Raw genomic sequence first — 13,975 nt, 5'->3', positions numbered from 1 at the left:
GTGGGGGTGGGGTGGGGGGGGGGAGGGTGTCTTAAGTCCAGACTCATGATACCAGAGTCTCTGAAGGTGGGATTTTTTTAAGGCTGCTGGCACTGGCATTTTTAAAAGACCCTCAAAATATTTCAATGTCCAGACACCAGATAGGATCGTCTGTCCTGGGATCTGAACTCTAGGACTGTCCTCTTGTCATTAAGGTAGGTGAGTGAGTGATAGAGAGGAGCTTAAAGACACCTGAGCACCAAGCCAAGGCTTTCTTGAAGGAATTGGAAAGACTGAAGACAAATGAAGAGGAACTAATCTTCTCATTGGGTGATTCAGTATTTCAGGTCGTGCGACAAATATTTTTTGAACGCCCTCTTTGTGGCCGGCACTGTGCCCAGGATACGTCAGTGAATAAGAGAAAGATCCCTGCTCTCTTGGAGCTTTCATTCTATCTAGGGGAGACAGACGACAGACTTCATAAGTGAATATGCATATATTAGGACGTGTTAAGTGCTGTGGATAAAGGAAAAACTAGAACAGGGTCAGGTGGGTTGGGGAGCTATGGTGGTGGGGGGGAGAATTAGATGGGGTGGTCAGGGTGGGTCTCATTGAGAAGGTCCCCGGCTCTGCCATATACTCACCATGCAACTTTGGGCAACTCACCCACCCCTTCTGAGCCTCAGTTTCCTCATCTCTAAAATGGGGGCAGTAACATCTACTTCTCAGCATTATGGATGAAATGAGATAATATGAGTTTGCACCTAGCAGGTGTTGGATATGACATGGCCACCTCCAATGAGAAAATGGGGCAGCCCTCTGTTTACCTCTTAAAGGAAAGAATACCGTGGTTCTATTTCAGGCACAGGATGCATTTTTTTAAATTTGCTTTCTATTATAGAAATTTCACACATATAGATGAGTATAAAGAACAGTTTGATGAACTCCCAAACACCCATCATCTAGATTAAACAACGCTTAATGTTTGCCATTTTTGCTTTATCTATTTTTTTTATTAATGTATTTTAAACGCAATGAGCATGCTGGCATTTCACCCCTATGCATCTCTAGAAAATAAGGACATTTTCCTACACAGCCATGATCTCATTATCACTGCTAACCCGATACATTTTCAAGTATCACCTACAATTATCCATATTCATATTTCTCTGGCTGACAGCTCGTTTGATCTAAACCCAAGGTCCAATGACAGACGCCCACATCGAAGCTGGTCGTGATGCCATCTCCTGTAACTCTGGACAGTCACCTTGTCTCTCTCATCCCCTCCTGTTCACTCTAGGAAGCCAGGCTGTTGAGAGATTTCACCTTCTAGATTTGTGTGACTGCTTCTCATGGTGTCAATCGTTTCCGTTTGTCGATATTTCCGCGTTTCTCCTATAAACTTGGAAGTTAGGACTACAGGGGGGATCAGATTCAAGTTAAACATTTTGGGCATGAACTTTCTTTTTGGTGCCAGGTTCTTGCTGTCGCCCCTAGCAGGAGCCCACCAGTCTGCTTGACCCACTCCTTTTGCTGCTAAGAGGGGTCACTGTATGAAGGTGGTGACGGCATGAAGCATCCATGGTAAAGTTACTTTTTTCCTCTTTGCACCAAGCAGGAAATCTGAGGGAAGATCTTGGGTGAACTCGAGACTATCCAGTCCCCCCACCCCCCCGGCCCCCTGCCCCGTAACCTCTCAATGAATGGTTTTAGCATTCACCTGTGACTTGTCCGCAATGGCTGTTTCATTAGTGGTTTCAAAATAGTGATTTCGCTATCATCCTTTCAATATCATCAGCTGGTGTTTTCCTGTGAAAAGTGCTTTTCCTCATCAACCGGGGCTGGTTTCCTGCCATAAAGGCATGGTAAATAAGGAGTGGGTGCAGTTGTCATTTTCAAAGGTGATGAATGAGTTCTGCTGATGTTGTTTTTAAATGTTTGTTTGTTTGTTTGTTTTGAGAGAGAGCACGTAGGGGAGGGGCAGGAAGGAGGGGGACAAAGGCTCTGAAGCGGGATCTGTGCTGACAGCAGAGAACCTCATGCAGGGCTTGAACTCACTGACCGCGAGATCATGACCTGAGCAGAAGTCAGGAGCTTAACAGACTGAGCCACCCAGGCGCCCCTATAGGAAATTAAAAATAACTGTACAATGGTCCCCAAGTTGCAGGCAGAAGTCCTATTGTCCGAGAGACAAATGGCTCACATGATCCTGAAAAAGATGGAGCATTATGTCTATATCTCATCTAAACAAGGTTTACAAATTGTGAAATTACACGACGACGGGTAAATTTAAAAATCGGTTTTAGAGGGATTGGCTTTATAGATTTCATGGATTAAATGAGAGTTTCTTGGTCATTTTAATGCAGCAGGTTTCAAATGTGTTATCATTCAAATCGGCCTGACCTAGCGTTACATGGTACTGAGTGTCCCCTTTTCCCAGATGTGCAAACTAAGACTCAGGGGGAGGAGCGAGTCGCCCAGGCTTTCCCTGAAGCAGATCCAGCTTTGGAAAATTAATTTACAGTTCGAGAGCCCAGAGCCCATTCCATGACACCGGTAGTAACACGTGGCTAGGAAACAAAAGTGGTCCTGATGCGCCCACCCCAGAGCTCGCACGGCCACCTAGCCGGACTAGGTTAGGCTCAGGCCCCGGGAGCTCCGGCCACGAGGCAGCGCCCCCTGCGGGCCGCAGTGCGCAGGCGCGGCGCGCCCGTCCCGCCCCCGCCCCCCTCCACGTGCGGCGCACACCTCGCGCTCCCCTCCGCAGGGCTCGCCTCGCGCCTCCCTCCCTCCCTCCCACCGCCCCTCCGGTTCGGGCTTCCCATTGGCTGCGGGCTTCGTCCCTCCGACCGCAGCCCGGCAGGCCCCCGCCAGGAAGGAAGTCCCGCCCCACGAGCGGCCGTCCGCGCTGCCGATTGGCCCGGGAGGCTGCCAGTCGGGGCGGCGGGCCAGAGTCGGCGGCGGGGGCCCGCGGTCGGTGCGCGACCCGAACTGGCGGTGGTTTCCGGTTCCGCGGGGCTGGCGGGCGGGCGGGCAGCCGGGAGCGGCGGCGGCGGCGGTGCCTGACAGACAATGAGGGCGGCGGGGCGGCGCTGAGCGGCGGCGGCGGCGAGCGACGCGGGGCCCGGGGGCGGGGCGGGGCGCCAGCCATGGACAATCAGGTGAGGAGCGGCCGCGCCGCCCCAGCGCAGCCCGCCGCCCGCCCGGTCCCCTCCCTCCCTCCCACGACCCGCCCGCCCGGCCCTCCTTGGTCCCGGCCTCCCCGCCCACACTCGGCTCCCGCCCGCCCCGCTTTGTGCTCGCCCGCCGCTCCCCCGGCCTTTATGTGGGGCGGGGGCGCCCCTCCCCCATCCCGACCCCGGCCCGGCCAGGGCGCCTCGGACTTCTATGAGGACCCCGGCCTGGCCCAGCCCAGAGCCCCCTGAGACGCCCCTCGGATCCCCAGTGCAGCCCAGGCCCCCCCGGGATGCCCCCTTGTGATCCCAGGCAAGCCCAGAACGCTCTGGGACGCTCTTCGGGACCCCGACCCAGGCCAGGGTCTCCACAGGCGGCTCAGACTCTCCTAGGACTCCCCCTGGGAGTCCAGTCCAGCCCAGCACCCTTTGGGACGCTCCTCGGGCCCCTGAACCAGCCTAGAGCCCCCACTGGTGGCCCAGAAACCCCTGGGATGCCTTTTGGGACCCCAGCGCGGCCCAGAACCCCGTGGGGACCCCAACCCCCGCCAGAGTCCCACAGGCACCCCTGGGGACACCGGCCCAGTCCAGAGAGCCCCACAGCTGTCCCCGGGACCCTTCAGATTTGTCAGATCTGGCCCTGTAACCACCCTTCTTTGGATCCAGGGCCTGTCTCCTTTTCTCTCTGGACTCTTGGCCCTGAGTCCCTTCAAACTCCTTGAGCCCGCAGCCTAATGCTGCTGCTTCCTTAGACCCTTGCTGGGGTTTGAAATCCCCCTCCTCCCAGCCCCGCAGAACCCCCAGAACCTTGGTGCAGCCCCCTGCTTCCTCTAACCTAGGCCCACCCTAAGCCTTTTTATCCCTCGTTTTCTTCCGGGGCCGAGCCTTTGCTCCCCCTTGCTCCTGCCACTGCCTTAGCCTGAGTGACCGTGTCCCCTCGACCTCTGGCTAGGATCTGGGTTTTTCACACAAGGACCCAGACCTGCGTTGAGCCCACCCCATCACCCCCACTTTGGATTTGGGCTTGCTTTCTCCGCTCCCTCTGGTTTCAGGCCCTGCTCAGTCCCTCGGCCCCTAGTGTCTGAGGGGCTCTCTTTCAGCCTTCAGACCAGGCCCGGGGGCATTTTCTGCTCCGACCTGGAGCCCCCCAAGCCCTCTAGACACCAAATGCCTCGCTCCCCTCAGCTTGGGTCCTCTTTGCCCCTGCAACCCTGATTTACACTTGCCCGCATTTTCCCCCAGTCCAGGTCTCAGTCTGCCCATTCCGAGCTCAGCTGGCTTCCCTTCACAGACCTGCGGTTTCCCCGGCCCCCCTGTACCTCTCTCCTTGAATTCAGGGTTTCCCACTTCCCTCCAGCATCCCCCAGCCTGATGTGTTGGCTTTCATTCCCCTCCCCTCAGCATGCCCCATGTCCCTTCCCTCCCCAGCATCTTGGAGCCTTCACTGGGAGCCTTGCTTCAAACCCAGGGTGGCTCCCCAGATTCCATACGCTTTCCCCATGGCCCCCCTTGCCCTTCTGTCTGGAAACCCGGAGACAATTGTGTCAGTTGAAATAAACCCCAGGCCGTTCAGGCCCCTGGGGCCCCCTTCACCAGCTCTGCACTGTCTCCTCTTCAGTACCCAAGCCCCTAACCCTCTTCGGGACTGTTGCGGCCCCCGACCTGGGGTCGTTTATTTCTTCATCCTTCCCCAGTGCCCGTGGCTTCCAGGGGCACGGGGCCAGGAGAGGCGGCAGTGTGGGGCGACGAGGGTGGCAGCTGAGATCTCTGCAGTCAGTCGGGGCAGGTTGGGGCGTCCCTGGCGGCTGGCGCCACCGAGGCGGTGCTGTCTGGTAAGGCGCTGTGTGGCTGGGAGGTGTGCAGGCAGGAGACCGCCCCTTGCCCATCCCGGTCGACTGTGGGGTACAGGATCGCTGAGGCTTGTGCTCGTGGGACCTTCTCACCACGATCTCTCTTTCGTCTTTGGCGTTGCTACCTTTCTCTTGAGAGGTGGGCTGGAGAGGTGGATCGTGGCAGCGGGCGTGAGTTCCCTTCTGCAGGGACAGAGCCTAGTACCTCCAGTCTGTACTGAGTTACAAAAACAAAACAGAATATACCTTCAGGGTCCGCTTGGAATGGAACCCAGCCGTGGGAGAGTCGTGTTGGGTCCCGCTCAGGCATAGGATGTGGCTCCTGCCTGTCACCCCACCAGCCAGTCAGTCCCCCAGGGAGGTGTCTTAGGCCCAAGTGTGTTTATTCCCCTGTGACTTGCTGGGCCCTGGCGGTCTGGGTGGTTGTCATTTATGTAAGTGGAAGGGTGAGGGTGGGCGGCATTCTTGGCCTGTGACAGAGCGAGAGAACGGTCTTGCTTCGGTGGACTGGTGAGCTCTGCGGGGCTGGTCGGTGAGAGCCCCACGCCCGGTGTGTAGCCACTAGGACTTGTGGCTTTTTACGTGGCAACGAACCAAAGTGGAAAAAGTCGATTTCTGCGTGGCACCAGCCACGTCTTAAGGGCCCACTCACTGTCACGAGCGAGCCGCTGGCCACCTTAAGGCACGGCTCCGAGAGACATTTCCCTCATGGCAGAAAGTTCCATAGCACCATAGGTGCTAGCCTAACTCCTTGCAGAAGTATTTGCAAGTGAACCCGATCCCACGGGAAAGTGTGTGGCATTCCGTAGTCTGATTCTTTATCCCTGGCTGTGTTTCTGCAAGTTTGGGAGAGGCCCAGGAGCTCTGTCCCTTCTTTACAGAGAGAGCAGTCTCTGGGAAGACAGGAGAGAATGGTGTCCTCTACCCAAGTGGGTGAGTTGGCTGTGAGCATCCTAGGACTTGGGTGCGGGGCAAATGCTTTGAACCCAGCAGAATCTCAGCTTTCCCTCTCTCCCCTGAGTTGCCCCAAACCTGTAAATGCCTCAGTCCGATGGGGAACAACAGGACTTTCCCCCAAGGGCCTGCTTGCTTCGGGAGGCTTTGATTCTCCTTACCTTCCTGTTGTGTTCTCTAGAACTTTCCAGCTGAGAAGGGGGATCCTGCGCTTTGCTCTGCGCTCCCAACTTCTCAGCATTGAAATCCTTTCCCCGTGGCCAGGAAAAGTCCTTCTGGTTTCCTTTGCCCTGACTGTTACCCACCTATTTGATTCTGCCAGCCACCCTAGTCCATACTTACAGGTCCATTGTGTGTGGGGGTTGCGTTTCTTTAGGGGGGAAGAGTGGTGCATGGGGGGAGGCTTGTGATTTATCTCCGAGGATGGAGGGGAAGGAGTGGGTGTGGGTGAAGGCTGAGCAGACGGTAAAAGGATGGAGAAAGGGCGATGGGGGAGGGTCTCTGGTCACAGGGGTTGTCTAGGGGGATCTAGAAGTCTGGGTTCTCTCAAGGACCAGGGAGTCCTCCCTTCACAGAAGCATTGGGCCTGTTACCCGAGGAGGGCCGCCGACCCGTTGAATCACCCAGTTGAGTTGATATTTGCTGCTTCTCCCAAGTTTGAATTTGGGATCCGCCTGCTGTTGACCATCCTCCATTGTTCCAGAAGAGGAGGTTGGTTTTTGACCGCGATGGCCCATTTTACAGACATGGACATGATGGAGCCTCAGGACGGCCCCGGGAGGTGTCAGGGCCAGATGGGATTCCTAGGTAACTGTCCTTTTCCCAAACCTTGCCGAGAAACGCTCAGACTTGTGCAGAGCACTATTCTCCGCCACCCTGCTCTGAAACTGTCACCGGGAAAGTTGACGTGCCAAGTGGTTTGTCCTAAAGTTAATACCCTGCACAGTACTTGAGGTGGGGACCAGAGTTCTGTTCGCCTTTGCATCCATCATAGTTTCTAACACAAAGTCTCGCAGTTAGCTTTGCCAGCCGTCGGTTGAAAAAGCAACTAGGGATCAGTCCTTTTGTAACGAGGCCCGTCTGACCTGGTGACGGATGCCTTTATTGGGGTTGTGCTCGTTAAGAAATCTCCCAGCACTGCTTCCCACAGAACTTTGGTGACAGCCGGTTCTCCATCTACGTGTCTGCGGGCATCTCAAATGGATGTAATATAAACCCTGTCCCAGGCCTCCCTGGCAGGCTGGTAAGGGCATTCTTCCTGGCACCTGAAAACCAGGGATTGGGGGTGTCCTCGAGTATCTTCACTGTCTACACACTTATCCTTAGTTTTCAAAGAGACATTCACTGAGCTCCTTCCTTCTTGTCCCTTCGTCATTAACTTTGTGCCCTGGGCCAAAGGGACGAGGCCCGATGAGTGCCGTTGTTGGCCACCAGCCCCCTGTGCATCCCCAGTTCGAAGACCAAGGCCTGATGCAGGTGTTAGGGGAGGTCCCCTGCCCTCGGCTCTGTCCCGCCTCTGTGTGGGCAGTCTTCTGCTTGAGAGGATTGTCCCCGAGGGATAACCGTCATGTCCCCATTTTTCTCACCTTCTGATCCAGTGGCTGCTCCTGAGAGCCCCCAGCTGGGTCTGGGGGAGAAAGTTCTGCCAAGAGTATCTTATTTGGTCTGTGTTGCTGTCACTCTATGAGGGCCAGCACCTTTTCCCATTTCTGTGGTGTGGACCGGGTTGCTGGCAGCCCTGCCGGATCCAGCCGGACTTGGCACGGTCAGTCTAGGCTGATGAGGGGAGAAGGCTCTTCGGTGTTCCTTCTCCTGGGAGGGGAGGGGAGGGGACTGTTGTATCTGAGGGAATTGCATGCAGTAGCCAAACTCCAGGCATAATTATACCACTTGGTAAAGTACGAATTCCCTGAGGAAAGGGCATCATCTGTTGAAGAGAATTCCCACCAGGAAATCAGGGGCAGTCTTCCAGATAAACTCTTTAAAGACCTGCCTTCTGGGGCCGAGGCTGAAGGCAGGGTTAGTGGGATGTGGGAAGAATCTGATGAGGAAAGGCCTTGGAAGCAGGGGAGCTGTTGGAACTGGGCCGGTTAGCCCTCTTTGCCAGGCATTGGCCATTTGAGTCCACGCTTGGAGGGACCTATACTCTTCAGTGACGTGCCTGGGAAGCCGCCCTCCAGGATCTGTTCGCCTGGTTTGCAGGACTTAGCATTATGGCCCTTGGGTTCCAGTTGATCTGGAGGGAGGACAGTGCCCTGCCGAGGCCCTTAGCCCAAGCCTAGCTGTCCCCATACGGCCTTCAGAGCCCTTGAGCTGCTCTGTCTCCATCTACAGGCCTTCCAGATGATCTCCCAGAAGTAAAATGGTCAACTCTTTCCAGGACAGGCCTGGAACGTTCCCCCCTTTGTTCCCAGCTTTTGTCAGGGGAGTGGGTGGCAAAACAGTTCCCGGGTGCTGGGACATGGCAGGAACTGAGGCCGGGTCCCCTGGTCCCCAGGGGCCAGGTCGCACAGAGCACCTCCAAGAACAGGCAGGACACATGAGATTCATTCCTTCCAAGACCGTTGAGAGCTTAACCTAACCGGTAGTTAACCTCTTTAGCCAGGCACCCTTCGTGGAGAAAGAGCTAACTGTGTTTCAGTTCTCTGGTTCTCATGCATGGGGCAGGAGTCCAGGTGGAGTAAGGCAGGAGGGGGACAGAACCTTGAAGGCGGAATTGGCTTAGTTGTGTTAATAAATTATCATGACTTGACAAGTCAGAGCAGTTGGCCGGGCTCAGTGTCTTGCTTGCCTCCAGTGCGAGTAGCACGAATGTCTTACTGAATCGGATTTCTTCTCTAAGATAGTGGCCCAGAGGTTGTGTTATTCCCCTGTCTTTATTCGGGGGAGCGTTCCTCCCCTCAGTGCACCAGCATGTGCTGTCGTTGGCACCTCAAGGCTGGGGGGTGTCCAGGCTGAGTTGGTGCCAGCCCCCGGGGCCTAGATGCTGCCCGGGCAGAGCTTTGGGCATGGTCTGCCAGCGACAGAGATCATCCAGTGCCGCTTCGGAACCTTCCTGTTTACTTTGGCCTCTGGAGCGTTCTTTTGGCACTTTGTTCCCCCTCCGACGGGACTGTGGCCTTCCATTCTTTCTCAATAGCTGCCCTGCCCCTTGTGTGCCCCGGGTAGGAGCCCCAGCTCATCAGAAATGCTGAGAAGGCAGCCAAAGTTGGAGCGGCCCGATTGGTGGATTGCAGAATCTGAGGCGACATCGCCTTGCGTAGGAGTTAACTCCGAAGAACCAAAAGCCAAAGTCGTTTGCCAGTGTATTGTTAAGATGGTATGTGTTCAGTTCACCTGTAACCCTCCCCGCAGTCCAGAGAATGTCTCCCGATTTCTCTGTGAGGACACACCGGCGAGAGGGGCAGAGTTTCTGTCATGCGTGTAAGGGCATCTGGGGATTACAGCCCATCGGGGTAACGGAAACACTGCTTGGGTTCGTTGAACGTGGCCCATGTGCAGTGCTCTGCAGAGGGAGGCTGGTTGATTTGAGCATTGCTTGTTTATCTAGACGTTTAGTCTCTCGCATCTAGCTTTTGGTGTGTTTCCCCTTGAATATCCCCTGTCGCCTGTCCCCCTCCCCCACCACCCCCTCCACTGCCTGGCAGGACCCCAGTGCCCTGGGTCTTGGGGTTGAGCTGCCTCGTGTCCCCTCCATCCACTCTTTTGCTTTTAATTTTAAGTTCGTTTGTTTATTTATTATTTGAGTAATCTCTGTACCCAGCGTGGGGCTTGAACTCATGACCCTGAGATCAAGAGTTGCATGCTCTTCTGGGGCGCCTGGGTGGCTCAGTCAGTTGAGCGTCCGACTCTTGATTTTGGCTCAGGTCGTGATCTCATGGTTGGTGAGATCGAGCCCTGTGTCCGGCTCTGTGCTGACAGTGTGGAGCCTCCTTGAGATTCTCTCCCTCTCTCTGCCTTTCCCCCATGCGTGCACATTCACTCTCTCAAAATAAATAAATATGGAAAAAAAAAAAAAAAAGAGTTGCATGCTCTTCTCACTGAGCCAGCCAGGCATCCCTCCGTCCAGCCTTAAGTCCTACCAGTTCTCCCCTTTCAGACTCGACTAAATCCCCTTTTCCAGCCACTCCCTCTGGTTGCTTCCTAGCAGGCTTGTTGTTTGTCTGTCTGTCTGTCCTTTTCTGCCTTCAGCGCAGACTGTACACAATTGCCGGGGAACTTTGACTCAGATACCGTTTCCTCGCATCCATCATCTGCATACGGTTGGCTGCCATTCCTGCTGCGTGGAATCTAAATGCTCCACCCCGACCCTCACTCCTCCCTCCTGTGGCCCCAGACCCTGCAAGTCCCTGCGCTTTTCCCTGTGGAGCCCTGCAGTGACCGGCAGCCTGTGCGGGGGGTACCCCTGCTCTGTGGTCGACAGCTGGCTCACTCCGCGCCCGGGGCCTCCCGCCAGCCCCTCCCTCACTGGGCCTGCCCTGTCCTTCCCAGTGTCCTTACTGGTTCCTCCCCTTGGGAGAGCACCACTTAGAATTTGCTGATCTAGGAAGGCTCTTTAGTGTAAATGCTCTGGTGTCATCGATGCCCCGCGTGCTCCCGAGGTGGATGTGAAAGGGCGGGCTAGATGGGGTCTCTGCGGAGGCAGCAGTGAGCAGCCAGGGAGCCGGCATGGGGTGAGGTGGGCGCGGCGGAATTGGCGCACAGACTGCCGTGGACCCTCTAAGGCACGCCGCCAGCTTAGGGCCAGTTCCTGTGTTTGTGTGTGCACGCACACACCTCGACCCGTAAAACTTCCGTGTAGATGGCAAGACGTACTCAGACCTGAAAAAGCTTTAAAAAGCGGGGGGTCACCTGGGTAGCTCGGTTGAGTGTCCGACTTCGGCTCAGGTCACGATCCCCGGTTTGTGGGTTTGAGCCTCGCATCGGGCTCTCTGCTGTCAGAGCAGAGTCTGCTGCAGATCCTCTGTCCCCCCCCCCCTCTGCCCCTCCCCCGCTTGCGCTCTTCCCCAAATAAATCATAATTTTTAAACAGCTTAAAAGGGGAAAAATAACGGGCGTCTTGGGCCTGAGGAAACACACCAGTGGGAGACGGGAGGTGTGCTGAGGCCTTTGGACCTTATTCGAGGGAGTGGCGAGCCATTGAAAGCTGAACCGGCAAAGCGACAGTTTGTGTCTGTCCTGCTTTCCTGGCCTGGCAGCCACTGAGAGGGCGCGGAGGGAGGGGGCCGCTGGCATTGGCAGCGGGATCTGCCCGGGTGGAGGGATCCCAGAGAAGAGGCAGGAGGTCACATGAGGTCAGCTGGGGAGAAAGGGGGTCCAGAGTCCAGAGCAGGAGGTCTCCAGTCGGGGAGGAGGGTGGTTCCCTGGGGAGAGGGCACAGGGGGCGGGTGGGAGGTGGCTCGGCTGGGGAAGCGTGGTTGCCCGCTACCCGCCACCGGACAACTTTCTCCTGGCTGTCCTTAGCACTTAGGAACAAGTGTCCTCTTGGCCTCTGGTTTCTTTGTAACATTCTTGCATCTGATACTAGGCGTCAGGCTGTATCTCCCTGCAGACTGGGGAGGATCTCACACACCAGAGTGCGTGTTTACAGTGGGTTCCCCATCAGTGCTCTTGGCCCACCGAGGGGTGTGAGTGCTTCAAAAGTTTTGTGGTTTTGTGTTCGGTGGAGTGGAACCGGCAGGAGCTACCTTACATTTCAGGCACAGTGTCGCACACACGCAGAGAGCCTGACTGCCGAGGTCCCCAGATCCCCGGGGGCTTCCTCCTGGCCCCCTCCATTCCAGCTGTGAACCACCATTCTGCTTTTAACACTGACAGCCGATGCTTTTGTGGACTCAGGTGACCCCGAGGGTCTCTGTTCCCCAGAGGCATCCTGTGGGGCGGAGGAGAGTGAAAACGCTTTAATCAAGGAGCTTGGGTGACTTGAGCAGGGAGGCAAGACGGCAGGGGCTAAGGGAGTGGGCCCTTGGGGGACGCACCCCTGTGCTTGAGTCTGGGCCCCGCTCCCTGCCAGCTGACTGTGTGCAGCTTAGCAGCTCCATCTCAGAACCTTGTTTTCCTCATCTGTTTTCCTCATGAGGTAATTGCACTCTGGGTCACACTGAGGGTTGTATTCAGGGAGCTCTTGGTGAGGATTCCAGCTCTGGACAAGGAGGCAGCCCCAAGAGTCAGCAGGTGTTCGAGCAGAGCCAGCAGCTTGTTAGCAAGATGAGCTCCAATAGTGACAGATGCTGAGAATGTACAATGTGACACAGGGTGATGGGGGTGGTGGTGGGTGCTTTCAGACTGGGTGGCCCGGGGTGGGGGGGGGGTCTTCCCAGAGAAGGTAACATTCAAGCCGAGACCTCAGTGACAAGAGGGAGCCAGCCATGGCCTAGGGAAAGAGCGTCCAAGGCAGAGGGAACCGCAGGTGCCAAGGCCCTGAGACAGGAATGAGCAAGACTTGGAGGAACAGTGGGGAGGTTGTCCTGCTGGGGTGGGGGGTGAGGGTTAGAAGGAGGAAGCACAGGGCCTCCAGGGGGCGGGCTGGAGAAAGAGGGCCCGCAGGGCCGCTCGCACAGTGCCTGGTTCACTGTAAGCCCCAGGAGGCTCTTTGCACTCTCGTTGTGGGTTGGGAAGCCCGTGGCAGTGCCCAGGGGTCTTTGCGGCTCCCGTGGCCGGTGCTGGCCACGCTCTGTAGGTGATGGGGTGGGAATCTTGCCGTCCCCTGCCCTGGGCTCATCACTGACCCGTGCCCGCCTCTTTCTCCCTCCAGTGCACTGTCCAGGTCAAGTTAGAGCTGGGACACCGTGCCCAACTGCGCAAGAAGCCCACAACGGAGGGGTTCACCCACGATTGGATGGTGTTTGTCCGTGGCCCCGAGCAATGTGAAATCCAGCACTTCGTGGAGAAAGTGGTCTTCCGGCTGCATGACAGCTTCCCCAAGCCCAAGCGCGGTGAGTGCCTCCAGCCCGGCTGGGCAGCCCTGCGGGGCTCAGGGCTGGGCCACCGCCCGTGTGTCATCGCTCCTTGGAGGGCTTGTCTCCATCCTCTCCCCAGGAGCAACAGGGCCCACACTCTGGGAGCTTCTGGCTTGCCCCCCTCGCCGTGTTGGAGAGAAGGTGCCCAGCCAAGATGTGGCCCTTCTCCGACCTTAGAATGGCCCTCCTCCCTCCTGCCTGCCTTTCCTTCAGCTGATGAATTCATTGTAGGGAAAAGCCAAAGGAGGTGGTGACTGTGTCTTGTGTCATTATTTAGACTCGGTCTCTGAGAAGCATCCAGAGAACGTAGCCGAAGGCCAGTGGGTGGGAAGGGCGACTTACACCCACCTGGTGAGTAATCAGGAAATTGCTTATTGGGCCTACAGTTGATGAGAGATGCCATTTTAAGGATTTCATGATATTTGGGGCAAAGATCTCATTTTACTGCTGTCTTATGTGTCTTCCTTCTCTGCTTCACCCCTTCACACTCAGACTGCCGTTTCTTGGGCAGAAGTAAGTGCCTCATTCATGCATTCTGCACAGATCTTGATTGTCTGTGGCCCTGTAGTCTGATGAGGCAGAGAAACGGGAACTCAGCTTATGGGGCTCAGAGAACACTCCTGGGGAATGAAGTTGTTGGCTGTCTTGTCAGCTCTGTGGGGGCCGGGGCCGTGTCTGCTCTCACTATGGAGCCCCCTGGGTGAGGTGTGGTACATCACAGGGGTCCAGTACATGGTTTCTTGAATGGATGTGTTGACAGAGGAGAGAAGGACCTCTTGCTGGAAGAATAGTTCAGCGTGGTGAGAGCCCCTGCTGAGCCCTCCGTCCCAAGTGCCAGGGGCCATGGGGCCAAGCCATAAGCAGGCATGGATGGCCTCAGGCTGAAGCAGGAGCACGTTGTAGGATCCCCTGGGGTCCTGGACCTGTGCCGGCAAGTGACTTGTGGTCTATTGGGGAAGTGATGTATGTTACACGTGTAGAAAGTTCTGGTTCACAAGGGAAGGCAGCTGGAGAGTCCTAGTGGTGTGGTAGCCAGTTTTTATTTCTTCTGGTTTCTTCT

At 56.3% G+C, this 13,975-nt stretch overlaps 1 protein-coding gene across 4 annotated transcripts in view; it reads left to right on the top strand.

The window, feature by feature from the left end:
- The first annotated feature begins 3,103 nt into the window (after positions 1-3,103).
- Positions 3,104-13,975, top strand: part of MLLT1 (MLLT1 super elongation complex subunit) — a 67,793-nt gene continuing 56,921 nt past the window's right edge. The window contains exons 1-2 of one of the 4 annotated variants that reach the window (XM_042977934.1): positions 3,104-3,140; positions 12,711-12,891. In XM_042977934.1, the coding sequence (XP_042833868.1) occupies positions 3,129-3,140; positions 12,711-12,891 (193 nt within the window). In that variant the 5' untranslated portion in view covers positions 3,104-3,128. Of the gene's footprint in view, positions 3,141-6,607; positions 6,764-8,131; positions 9,276-12,710; positions 12,892-13,975 lie in introns of those variants that run through there. The other 3 variants (XM_042977936.1, XM_042977935.1, XM_042977933.1) reach the window with 3 other exon arrangements.

Source organism: Panthera tigris, chromosome A2 (genome assembly GCF_018350195.1).
Source record: "Panthera tigris isolate Pti1 chromosome A2, P.tigris_Pti1_mat1.1, whole genome shotgun sequence".
In the NCBI taxonomy this organism is placed as follows: domain Eukaryota; kingdom Metazoa; phylum Chordata; class Mammalia; order Carnivora; family Felidae; genus Panthera; species Panthera tigris.
The sequence above is the reverse complement of the archived record's forward strand: the minus strand, read 5'-3'. Positions and strand labels throughout refer to the sequence as shown.